At 50.0% G+C, this 13,140-nt stretch overlaps 1 protein-coding gene across 3 annotated transcripts in view; it reads left to right on the top strand.

Moving 5' to 3' along the window:
• KSR2 (kinase suppressor of ras 2) overlaps positions 1 to 13,140 on the top strand; it is a 274,031-nt gene that overhangs the window by 207,907 nt on the left and 52,984 nt on the right. For 2 of the 3 annotated variants that reach the window (XM_045200494.3, XM_045200495.3), the window contains exons 8-9: positions 6,245 to 6,312; positions 9,227 to 9,351. In XM_045200494.3, the coding sequence (XP_045056429.1) occupies positions 6,245 to 6,312; positions 9,227 to 9,351 (193 nt within the window). The remainder of the gene's footprint in view (positions 1 to 6,244; positions 6,313 to 9,226; positions 9,352 to 13,140) is intronic. The other variant, XM_045200496.3, reaches the window with a different exon arrangement.

Below are 13,140 nucleotides of genomic sequence, written 5' to 3'. Positions count from 1 at the left end.
TGAGGCTCCTATCAGGCTGGAGCAGGTCACTTGCAGAGCACAGGGCCCAGGGGAGGAGAATGTTGGGGTCCCATGGCCCTTCCTCTGGGGGTAGAGTTGGGGTGGAGGGCAGAAGCCAGGAGTGCTGGCTGGTGTTCTCTGGGTCACCTACTCTTGGGGCCCGAGACGGGAAGGGTATGGAGGTCAGAACACCATGCAGATGCTCAGACTCATTTTTCTCTAGGACCGAGGAGTACCCACTCCTCTGCCTTGAGGACAAGGTGATAACATTGGTGGCCACTGAGCACAGCTTTCCCTCACTCACGCGTGTCTTAATGTCCTGCTCATGTTGCCAATCACTCGTTCTGCTGTGGGGGCTGCTGTGAGGCCTTCTCTGGAAGCTTGCCCTTCGGTGACTGCAGCTGCCTCACTCAGAGGTGCTGGGGATAAGCCTCCCCCTCCCTGAGGTGGCTCAGAGCCAGGTGCAGGTGTGCAAAAGCCCAGCCTGCTTGCTTCAAGGCAGGCAGACCTTAGGGAGCATTTTACACTCCAGAGACGCACCCCTCCAACCCAGATCAGGGTAAGACTAGAGTCACCTGAAGCCACGTCCTTGCTTAGCTCCTCCCCCATTTCCTGTCCTGCTTTCTCCGCAATGGAATAGGTTTTCTCTTGAAGAACTCCATCCATAAGAATAGCCATCTCAGGATCCACTTCTAGGGAACCCAGCTCAGGGCAGCCAACCAATATCCGGATCCAGAGTCTGCAGCCAGAGAGAGTTCAGTTCAGGTCCTGGCTCTGCCACCTCACAGCTGGGTGGCTCTGGAAAAGTTTCTAAACCTCTCTGATGGTAGAGGAGGCTAATTAATACATGCATTCGAGGTGAAAAGCCCTGTGAGTGCCCCAGTCATGTTAATGACTTGCGAATTCCTTCAAATCAGAATCTTTAAATACGTTGTTCAGCATTTCTTTCATTGTGCAAATGGATTTCTATTAATACAAAAAAAAAAAAAACCCCAACCCCGTACTCACTGTATCACCTCTATGGGTTGAAGCAAGGTCAATGGTCAGGAAAATCTAGTGTACTTCCTACTTTTCTGTGGTTCATGTTCTCTGTTTTTCTTTGGGGATTTTTCTGAGCCAGCCCCCTTCCTGGTGGGCACAGCAAAGGGTTTATGTCAGTGTTTCTCATCTGGGCATGATTGACATTTTGGGCAGATAATTCTTTGTTTGGGGCTCTCTTGTGCATCTCAGGGCATTTTGAAGAATTGCAGACCTCCACCCAACTAGATGCCATAGCCCCTGACCCACCCTCAGTTGCAACAACCAAAAACATCTCCAGACATTGCCAATTGTCCTTGGCACGGGGGAGGAGGGCAGCACCATGGCCCTGGTGGGCCACCACTGGTTTGTACAATAAATCCCTCCTCCCCAACCCCTGGGATGGTGGCATGCATTATTGAGTTTTAAAGTGCTGTTGTTAAGAGCAATGGAACATCTTGGTTTGTCTGGGTCTTTCCCGGGCTGAGCACTGTAGGTCCTGCGTCCTGGGTGACTCAGGTTGGCCCAAGGCAGGTCTGTGCTAGTGGAAACATTTTAGGTGCTCCAGGTAAGGTCTCTGCCCACCTCTGAAGGATTGAGACCCATGAGCATTTCCTAGAAAGGTAAAGAGTGGTGTTTGGAAGCCTGGGTTAACCAGCATAAGGCTTTTAGTTTATTTTAGTGGCATTTTAATGCACTTTTATTCAAGTCCCCTTTCCTCCTGCCGGCAGTAGCCTGGCTGGACACACTTGTGTTTCTTTCTCTTCATGTAAGTGGTCACCTCACTCATTTTTGTTTAAATGAGTCATGCATTCCTTTACTCAGTTTTGCTCTGTTAATGGATCTTTTTTCATGGATTTCATGTGCTCTTTGCTTCCCTTCTTGCCCTCTGTGTTCTTGCATCAAATACAGTGTTTTATCTGTGATGAGGATGTAAAAGCATGGAATAAGCCATGGTTGGTTTGAGCCACTGGGCGCATACTTTTCCCAGCCCTTGAAAAACTGGGGGAGCGATGAGGCCGATGTTGCAGCTGCTGCAAAGTTTGCCGGAAGCTTCGGGAATGTGTACAACGGGCAGGATATTGGCAGGATATAATTATGATCATGCATTTCAGAGATCACCAGCTTGAAGCCTGAACTTACTTTTCCGTTAATAGAAACAGTTCAGTTTTTGCAATAATCATAATGGGAATTAATATGCGTCCCTGATATGCATTTTTATCTATTATAAGAAAAATTATAGGTCTGATTACAGTTGTGTGTGAGGGATGATTAGAACTTTACTGAGGGCTGCGGTGGGGTTGAATGTGATGATGATGATGATGTTGATGGTGGTGATGGTGGTGATGGTGGTGGTGATGGTGGTGGTGGTGGTGGTGATGGTGGTGGTGATGGTGGTGGTGGTGGTGGTGATGGTGGTGGTGGTGGTGGTGGTGGTGGTGGTAGTGGTGGTGGTAGTGGTGGTGATGGTGGTGGTGATGGTGGTGATGGTGGTGGTGGTGGTGGTGGTGGTGGTGGTGGTGATGGTGATGGTGGTGGTGGTGGTGGTGGTGGTGGTGGTGGTGATGGTGGTGGTGGTGGTGGTGATGATGGTGATGATATCATGCACTAAGGACTGACTTACGAAGTGCCAGACATTCTGCTAAACGCTTTCCAGGCATGATCTCAGTTAATCCTCGCAACAACCATGGGAGGTAGGACGTGTTATTATCCCCATTTTACAGATGAGGAAACAGAGGCCTTCAGGAGTAAATAGCTGACCCAGATTCTCACAGTGGGTGGATTCGCTCTTCAAACTTACCATCCCTCTGATTCAAGATCCTGGACTGCTGACCACTTTTCATGAGCAAAGGGCCAGCCACACAGTAGGGCAGCAACAAATGCCAGCCCCCCACTCTGCTTCTCCTTAAACAGAATGTGAGACTCTGCAGTCAGCCTGACCCTGGACCAGAGCTGTTAGTCTTTTTCTCATCCCTCCTCCCGCCCGCCACCCTCTCTCATCAGCCTTTCTTGAACTGAAGGAGGAGAAATTGGTCTTTGTGGTCTGGTACACACCTCCAGGAGCTGGGAGCCAAGACAATCCCGTGGTCACGCCCCTCTCTCGGGGAAGTGGGGATGAGGCGGGGTGGAGGGGCACCTCCAGCAGCTAGTAACTCTCCAGTTTCCGTACAGTGTCCTTCCTCCTACGGAGGGAACAGCGCCGGGGATTTCCTGGTTCTTTTTCATCAGGCCGCTGGACCCTGTGGTCTGATTTATATACTTGTCCTCAACATCTTCCTCATTTATATTAACTGGATTTTTCTTTGTGTGTGTTGTGGGCCAAAGAGTTCAGCCCCACTGAGTTGTCAGCAGTGAGGGAAGGGGTGTTTTGATATCCTTCACTGAGAACATACGGCGGCATTTCTAGAAGCATTTGGCTCAGATTGGAGACCACAGGGGAAACAAAACTGCTGGGTTGAGCTGTTCAGTGAAACACACCCCAAGGAGAAGGGGGTGATGCTTTGGTTTACTGATTTGGCAAGAAGTCTTAAAGAGCACTTCATGCAGGGACCTGGGAAAGGGAAACTGAGGCAAGGAGTACGAAAGACACAGGGAAATGCTACACTTTTAATGGTAAATGTCTGCACTCCCAGAGGGGTATTTCCAAAATGCTTGTCCAGCCTTCACCCTTGCCTTTAAGAATCCCTCATGGGTCTTCCCTTACTCTCAGAATAAAAATCCAGCCTCATGGTAAGACTCTGCACCATCCATTGCTTACCTTTCCTTCCTCCCTCCCCCCTTCATGCCCTTCGGGGAAGGAGAGCTTGCAGTCACTGCAAGAAAAAGCAACAAGGGAAAATGCCACTTTGGGGCAGGGAGGGCAAGGAGAAGGGAATGCAGAGAGGGACTTATTTGCATTTCCCAAACTTCAAGGGATACGATTTATAAGAAACAGACATCCTTTTTCCAAAACAGATTTTGGTAGAGACTCTTAATGCTGCTACAGCGTTTGACAGGTTTCCCCATCTGCTGGTCCTTCCTTTTTCTTCTTTCCTCCTCTCTCCCCCGTCTCTCCGACATTTATTCAGCATGGTATGCACCCCCCCAGGCCAGGCACTGAGGAGAGGGGCCGCAGAGATGGAGAAGGCCCACATCCTGCCCTCCACATGAATTCACATATTTAATTTTCAGACAGAGAAGATGTCTCATTTAGCCAGCAGCTCCTTTGGGGAATGAGATGCTCTGTGTAAGCAACTTTTCTCAATAACTGAAGCTTATCCTATTAGCCTTGGAAGTTAAAAAAAAAAAGGAATAAAAAGAACCATTTTCAATGAAAGTTTTAAATAAATTCTTTCCAAGTTTCCAGGCTGCACGTGTCCCGCCTGGCGTTCCCTGGCCCCCAGCGTGTTTCAGCCCTGCACGTGGGAATATGGGCCTACGTGGGTACTGACCTGGGCACTTTCTCATGAGATCCTTGTCACCTTTTGGGTGAGGATGCCGGACCCCAGTAAGGTAGACGGATGTTGCCATGGTCTGAGATGGGAAGAACCATGAGTCAAGCTCAGGTCGGCTTGACACTGAAGCCCAAGCTTCTTACCCCTTCTGGATCACAGCTGCCATCCTAGGTCACAGTGCTCCTCGGGCCATGTCTGGTGCAGACGTTTGTCTGGGCCATGGGCTAGGACTCCATAGTTCCCCCTTTGCCTCCTTGTGGAACAGAGCACCTGGGAAACAAATTCATTAGGAACTGTGGGCTAAAGTGATGTGCTGGGGACAGTGAGCAGCGGGTGTGGCTGGGTGCGTGGACAGTGGGACAGACCACACTGGTGTTCAGAACCTCCTGTAATAATCACTGTGTCTTAGTTGGCTTCCCGTGACAGACCTTGAGAGGGGTTCAAGGGCAGATGATTGGTTTATTTTTTATTTTTTTTAAATTATTTTATTGTTGTTCAATTAAAGATGGTTGGTTTATTGGAGGGAAGAGGCCAGGCCCCACCAGCAGGGGAGTGAGGCAGGGAAGGAAAGGCAGGCAGCCCAGGTGCGTCGCAGACCAGTTATGGGCCACAGGGGTCTAGTGCCACCTGACACACCCCTGAGTTGTCCCACCCAAGAGAGAGAAGATTCGGGTACGCATCACCAAAAGAAAAAGCAACAAGGGAAAACACCGGGGGCTGGGGCGTCACTGGTGGTCTTGCGTGTCACGTCCTGATTTGGATGTGGTCCAAAGGTTACATTACGTTGCCCCGCCTCATGGGGCTGCCTCAGTGGCAGGTGGGCTTCTTCACATCTGCACGCCACCCTCCAGCTGGGCTTGTTGGAGAACACGCGCAGGTGGGGGTGGCAGAAAGGAATGGTTTCTTTCTGGAAGCCTCCAGGGTGGAGTCCAGCTATTTCAAAGGAACAAAGGCAGAAACTTCCTGATTCGATCGTCATGTGGTATCAGCAGTGGCCCAACTCAGGGTTTCCCGAACATCCCTCTGACTGAGTCACAGTTGTCCAAGCCTCCAGCGGCTTCTCGGTGCTACAGAATCCAATGCAGACTCCCCATCGGGGCCACCGGGGCTCGTCCCTTGCCTCAGGGTTTCACTACTTTTGTTTTCTTCACTTCAGCCTCATCGACCTTTAACTTTTGACGCCTGAACCCAGCGGGCTTGCTCTTGCCCCAAACCTTTTGTGCCTGTTGGAAGCCCTTCTTCTCCCACTCTCCATGCTGTTTTCCTGTATTACTTTTGTGTATGATCTTAGCACATCTGCATTTGCCTGTTCATTATCCCTTAGATTCGTTTACCTGTTTATTGTCCCTCCCCTTTACACATAGAGGCTGCATCTGCCTATTCATTTTATGTCCTAGGGCCTGGGGCATGGTAGGCCCAGTGAAGCGTTTGGAATGAATGAATGAATGAAAGCCTAGTTTCATGTTCAGCAGAGCTTTGCATCAGGATTTTGATGCTGCATAGGTTATAGCACTTGACATAGTACTTGACATGACTGTCATGGCTGAAAGTGACTCGATGTTGGATTGTCAAAAGTGTTCAAAAAGTCTACTCTTCTTTTGCTCTATACACCCACCCATCCATCCATTCATTCATCCATCCATTCGTCTGTTTGTACATCCATCCATCCATCCATCCATCCATCAACCATCCATCCACCATCCATCCATCCACCCATCCATCCACCCATCCACCCACCCATCACCCATCCACCCATCCACCCATCCATGAATCCTTCCTTCTCTTTCTCTCAGGTTAAAGTGCCACAACAAATGCACCAAAGAAGCCCCGCCCTGTCATCTCCTTATCATCCATCGAGGAGGTAAGTATTTAACACTTGCTACCCTAGATGGAGGGGTGGGTGGGGGCCATCTGAGCTAACTGTCCCACCCAGGCTGACTCTGGATACCTTCTAATCCCCTGCTGCTTGTCCGTCTCATTTCTTTCCCTCTGACACCCTTCTTGATATCTGTCTCCTCAGTCCACCCCTCACCTCTGCTCTCCCTATTTCTTGCCCCTGTAACTTGTCTCTCTGATACTTCAACTCCCAGATTCATTTCCTCCTCCCTAAATCTTTTTCTCTCTTTTTGTGTCTCCTCTCCCAGTTTCCACTCTCCTCTCTCTCCCTCAATCCCATTGCTTTTCCTTCCCACTAGAGAGAGTGCAGCCGAGTGTCTGTCCAGTGCGTGCTCTTCACACTCAGCCAGCTGACCCTGCAGAAGTTGGCATGGGGAGAGGTCTGGCTTGGACCTGTTGGTTCGGGCCATCTGTGTTTTGTCCACTGGGCCCTGGGAGTGTCTGGGCCACACTGTCCAGGCTGGGAGGTAACAGCTACCTTTTGGGAGAGCCACTACCAACTGCCTACTACACTAAAGCAAGACCAGTTTAGATGGAAGGAAAGACTACAAAGAAAGACTTTTCTGTGCCTGCCAAAGGCTTGGTACCCCCTTGAGAAGTCTTGTGTGCCAGCTTTCAAAACAGTTGTCCCTGATTCTTGTCCTGTGGATTGTTACCCCAGACTCCTTAATCCACACTGCGGTGTACCCACTGGGGACTCTCTAGGTCTCTGCTGTTCAGTACACTAGCTACTGGCCACATCTATTTAAATTTAGATTAAACTGAAATAAAAATAGAAATTGAATTACTCGGCCACACCAGCCACATTTCAAGGGCTCTGGTAGCCACCTGTGGCTACTATATTTCATAGTTCAGGTAACGAACACTGTAATCACCTCAGAAAGTTCTACTGGACATCGCTGGGCCACCCCTCACTATTAGAAGGACCAGTGACACCGGAATCACCGGGGAGCTTGGTGCCCCATCCCTGACCTACCAAATCAGAATCTGCATTTCATCAGGGTCCGCAGCTGATTCCTGTGCATGTTGAGGTTGAGAAGGGCTGCTCTAGAGTAGGAGTTGCCGACTCAGATGCCTTCCAGGGCCCAGCAAGGACCCTAAATAAGAGAAGCTGGCCAGATGGGGGCCAAGTGAAGTGGAGAGAGAGCCCCAGCACCGGCTAGGCAGGATAGCCACGCCAGCAACTGTGGGACCCTACGCTGCAAGATTTCTCGTGTTTCAGAGAAAAGCCAGACTGGTTTTATGTGCCATATGCTTATTTTAAAATGTTAGCAACTTGTGAAAAGTTTAAAAATTCTTGCTGGCCTCCTCTCTGCCGCCCTCCCCCCACCACATTTATAGGTTGGATGAAGCTAAGTCTCCAACTTGGGGTGTAGCAATTTGCTAATCAGAGACCTGAGTTACTCCTTCGCCTCTCCCTACCCCCCTCCCAGTCCCCCGGCCTTGGTCAGTGCCTACGCAGGGGAATCTGCCCTGTTCTAGAATGAACCCAAGGGAAAGCTAAAGAAGGAGGCAAATGGCTGCCGAAAGTGCTGAGGTGTGTCCCAAAGCCAACGGGCCGTTGGTTTTCGATGATCTTTGCTTTGCTTAGCTCTGCGAGGAGAGGAAATTGCGAGTGAAGGGAAAACCATCTCTTCCCTCCTGCTCTGCCCCACCTCGCATCCTCACTTAAGAATTGCCTCTTCCTTGAACAACTGTACACATTCAGGGAGGCTGTTTTAAACCCGAATGCTCTTGTTCTTGAACTGCTGTCCCAGTTCAGCTTTGTTGGGGAAATCACCTCCCTCCAAATTCCTGTCTGTTGTGGGTGCGACTGGCGCTCGCCTCCCACGTGGAGACTGTACCAGCCGGCTGGAGGGCGACTCACTATCAGAGGCTGACATCTGATGAAGGGCTCCGTCCCACCCACCTTTGCAGCCATGCCCCCTTTGTATGTGCGCAGCAAATGGAACTTTCCAGAAGTCCGCCAGATTTTGGCTGTCCCCACCCCATCGTTAGCAGGAAGTTGGAAACACAGTCTGTTTCTATGGTGATGGCAGCTCTGGCTAAGCAGAGAAATTAAATCCCTGGGTCAGTCCAAAGCTTCAACTTTTCCACTAACACCCCCATCCTCCCCTGCAAACACACACACGCGCACACACAAAACAAACACTGATAAGAAACACTACCAGCCATGAAAATTGAATTTGAGTTTCTCAGTTTTGTCCCTCCCCATGGTTCCTGTAAGTAGGAGAAATAACGGAGGGGAACCAGGGAGAGGGCTTGGGTGACGTGGCTTGGATCGGTAGGTATTTATTTAGCATTAGGTGTGTGCCCAGATCTTTGTGTGGCTTGAGGATGATGCAGAAAGGATGGCCAGGGATGTTGAGCCTTTGCTGCAGGGACCCACAGTGGCCTTGATGAGGACAAATGTGTTCTGAGGTGCGACAGGCAGCTCAAACCTGAGAAATCCCACAAGTAATGAAAGATGATCCCACCAGGAAGGTTAGATGGGGCAGGGACAGGCAGCCACAGTGAGCCCGTCCCCTGGGTATGGACCAGGGAAATTGGGAACACTAGTGTTTCAGAGGAGGTTCCACTCTGGAGTGAGCACCTACTTGGAACAATTACGGTATTAAAAACAAACTGATAGCTTCAGTTTTATTATTAAATTTGTCACGGTCAAGTCATATACTGACAGTACAAAAGAACAACAGCCACCCTGGAGAACTCCCAGTGTCACTACTGTGACATGACAACTGTCATTTTTAATGAATTTCCTTCCAGCCTTCAGGTGGGGGTTGGCCTTCGAGGTGGGGTCTGGACTCTGTTGTCCTGGAATAACAGTATAAAACCCAAGTGATACTTAAATTCCCAAATTGCTGTTTTTACCCCTACGGACCCAGCAAGGTTAGTCCGGACAGAGTCGGTCCCATGTGACATCAACAACCCTCTGCGAAAGCCGCCGCGGTATTCGGACCTGCACATCAGTCAGACACTTCCCAAAACCAACAAAATCAACAAGGTGAGGCTGGGTTCTGCTGGGGCCATGCTGGGGCTGCCACTGCGGGAGAGAGGCCGATTCTGGAGCAGGACTTGGTGGACTGATCCGGGAGCATCGCCCTCCCCTCCCAGCCTACCTGGGCTCTCCTCATTCTTTGTGGTTGGTGTTGAGTCAAGCTTGGGAGGCATCTAGCCATCAGTGGCAGGCAAGTTGTGCCAGGGACCTGTCTAATTTAGGGAGCAGGCACATGGAAATGAGGATGAATGAGTGTGTTGAGGAGGGATAGCAGGAGAGCCTGAGACAGGTTTCTTCTTGGTCCAGACCCTGCACTCTTGCTCTGAGATGTTTTGCCATCTGCCGGGATTGGTTTTGCAGATGGTTCTGGGCTTTCTGACACATCTGTTGAATCAAACCACTGAGGAACAGGGATCTATTTCTGAGCTCCTGCTGGAGACTGGGTGGACCGGCATGTGTGGGGGCTCTGAGCTCTGAGCCGTAGCCACTTGGTTTGACATCCAGCTGATTCCCAGACATGGGCCTCTCCATGCTTCTTCTTTCCAATGTGGCCTGGACACTTCCAGTGTGATTTCTACATCCTTTGTTTGGGCTGTTGGTCCGACTGCACCAAAGCTACCCCAGGGATGCTTCCAGCCCCACAGTAGGAGATAAAAGTTGTACATGCCAACAGGTGACTTCTCATGCCTCATAATGCCTTCTTGCATGGTATTGAAGATGAATAAAGTATGAGTCACCCCAGATGCATGGCAGGTCACCAACCCGTGCTCAGGACCCAGGTGAGCATCGTGACTTCTCACGGGTGAGGCACGGCCTCACTTCTCTGCATAAGGCTGGAGAGGTCATGGCCCCCTCCCTGGTCTATTCTCCACACATCAGCCAGAATGATTCTTAATGAATATCATTCAAATCATGTCACCTCTGCTTTAAAACCATCCAGTGGCTTTCTAGTGCATTTAGAAAGCAAAGCAAGCTCCTTACTGCAGCCTGCCAGGCAGTGCACAATTCGATCCCTCCTCTGTCTCTGACCTCTCTTTCCAGGCCTCCCCATCAAAGCCCACACGTTCTCTCGCCCTCATGCTGCCACCTGCCGTTTCTACTCCTAGATCTCAGTCATTCACCATCTGGATCCCCAGGCCTCCCCTTAGCAGCTGAGAGCTTGGCCTCTAAAATCAGGCAAACCTAGCAGCCAGCCTTGGCTCCCTCCACTCCCCAGCTGTGAGACTGTGGGCCAGTAACTGAATCTCTCGGGGTCTCAGTTTTCCTGTATGTAAAATGGGTATGTTCCAGTTATGCACTGCTGCACAAACGAACCACCTCAAACGTAGTGGTGCACGACCGCAGCCCTTTAATTATGCTGGGAGAGTCTGTGGGGCAGGGATGAAGAAGCAGTACAGTGGAGATTGTCTGTCTCTGCTTCATAATGTCCAGGGACTCAACTGGGAAAACTCACAGTGGGGAGCTGGAATTATCTAGAACAGGGATTGGCCACTATGGCTTACAGGCCAAATCCAGTTTACCACCTGACCTGTTTTTGTGAATAAAGTTGAACTGGAACAAGCCACACTCTTATCGTCTATGGTTGTTTTCATGCTGCAAAGGCAGAATTGAGTAGTTCCAGCAGAGACCAAACGGCTCACAAAGCCTAATATATTTACTATCTGGTCATTTCAAGGAAAAGTTTGCCAGTCCATGATCTAGAGGCTCCTTCACTCCCAAGTCTGGTGCCTGGGCTGGAATGAGTCAAAGCCTGGGCTTTGTAGTAACTCAGCAGGAGCACCTACATGTGAACTTGCTTTGTGGCTTGGACTTCCGCACAATATGGCTGCCTCAGCATAGTTGGGCTTCTTACTTGGCAGCTTACAGTTTGAAGAGTGACTGTTTCAGCAAACAAGGTGGAAGCTGCATGGGCTTTTACAGCCTGGCATTATAAATCCGTGCATTGATTGTCTTGGCTTGCACTAGCCAAAGGCTGATGGCAACAGTTCTGCTGCACCTACTGATAGAAGCAGTCATAGCTTACTCAGGTTCAAGGGGGGAGTCCAAGGGATTTGTGCCATGTTTTAAAATGCCTATGGTGGATAATAAAAGCACCAACTGCAGAGAGTTGTTGTGGGGGTGAATGAAATAATCAACATTAAAAGAACGTAGTGCAGTTCCTTAGCACATGGTAAGTGTCCAGGAAATTCTATCTGTTATCATCAGCTTAAATGTTGGGGCTTCCAATCTAAATTTCAGGCAGGGTCCATTTTTCCTTTGTTATTTGCAAAAGATGTAGGTGTCTAGGAGAGGGGACTCCATCTTGGGAAGGGATGAGGGGGCTTGCATGGTGAGGCTCCTTGGAAGTAATTGTGCATGACTCTAGCCCATCCTTTCCTTCGTGATGTCTTGGGATGAGGAGCTCAGAGCCATCGCAAAACCTCACTCTCTAGCTTTATAGGCACAGCGAGCCTCTTGGTGTCAGATGGGACAGGAACACAGGTCAGAGAGATCAATGACTGTGACATTGTCCTGCTTGTCTGCCGGCAGGAGAGTTTGATAGGAGAAATAAATTAACCTCTATTTGGAAAGTGGCTTTGACATGAAGGTGCACAGGATCTGTCATGGGGCCGGGTTGTTTTCCCTTTCTTTCTCTTCTCACTGGTCTCACACAGATGCTTTTTGTCAGGCAGTGATGTGGTTAGTGCAATAGATTTCCGAGACAATTGGCCTGAAGATTTCCTCTTCATTGCTGTCTGTTTCCTCTTCTGTCTAGCTTAGTCAGTCCGGGTTCACAGAAGTCCAGCTTTGTCACCCAGCATAATGGTCAGAGTGTGCCTTTTGGGGTCAAAGGCTTGAAACTCTGTTCCTTCACTTACTCTGTGATCAGAGCAAGACTGCCCTGCCTTGGTTTTTCCCCTCTGTAAAATGAGAAGTATCATAGGAGATACTATTATGGGATTGTGGACAGGGCTGGACACAGCCATGTGTGTAAAGAAATCAGTCCAATGCTGGATACTCAGGGCGTGGAAACAGCTTGGTGATGTAGATGACCGAGAATGAGGAAGAGGAACAGGAGGAGGATTAGGAAGAAGAAAGAGGATGGAGGAAGAAGAAGAAGAGGAAGAGAAAGGGGAAGAGGGAGGTGGAGGTGAAGTGGAGCAGAAGGGCAAATAATAGGAGGAAGAAAGAAGAGGAAGGAGGAGGAAAGGGAATAAGGAAGGAAGAAGAGGAGGAGGAAGCTGGAGGAGGAAGAGGTGGAGGGGAAGAAGTAGAGGAGGAGGTAGAAGAGGAGATACAGGAGATGGAGGAGGAAAGGGAGGAAGAGGAGATGGAGAAGGGGGATGGAGTGGGAGGAAATGGGGGAGGAGATGGAGAATATGGAGGAGGAGGGGGAGGAGGACATAGAGGAGATGGAGGTTGGAGGAGGACGGAGGGGAGGAGGATGAAGGAGGATGAAGGACATGCAGAAGGAGATGGAGGAGGAGGGAGAGGTGAGGCAGGATGGAAAAGCAGCCGCCACAGCAGCAGCATCTGCCAGTTCCTTGGGAGACCAGCTTACACCACTTGTGCTTCCACATCAGGTGTCAAAAACTCCGTCTGCAGTGGTGCCCGAGGCTGCGGATCTGCCTGCTGCAACGGGCTTGAAGTGGCTGCATGCTGGCTTGCTCTTTTCTGTTGGTTGGGAGCACCAGAGACCCACGTAGGCTAGCTCAGCAAAACAAGTTTTCTGTTGTCAGGAGCCATGGAGCCAATAAGAGAAAGGGAGATCACGTTTCAGGATCTGGATTACATGCGACTAGACACAGAGGACAG

This window comes from Desmodus rotundus, chromosome 7 (assembly GCF_022682495.2).
Source record: "Desmodus rotundus isolate HL8 chromosome 7, HLdesRot8A.1, whole genome shotgun sequence".
Lineage (NCBI taxonomy): Eukaryota > Metazoa > Chordata > Mammalia > Chiroptera > Phyllostomidae > Desmodus > Desmodus rotundus.
The sequence above is the reverse complement of the archived record's forward strand: the minus strand, read 5'-3'. Positions and strand labels throughout refer to the sequence as shown.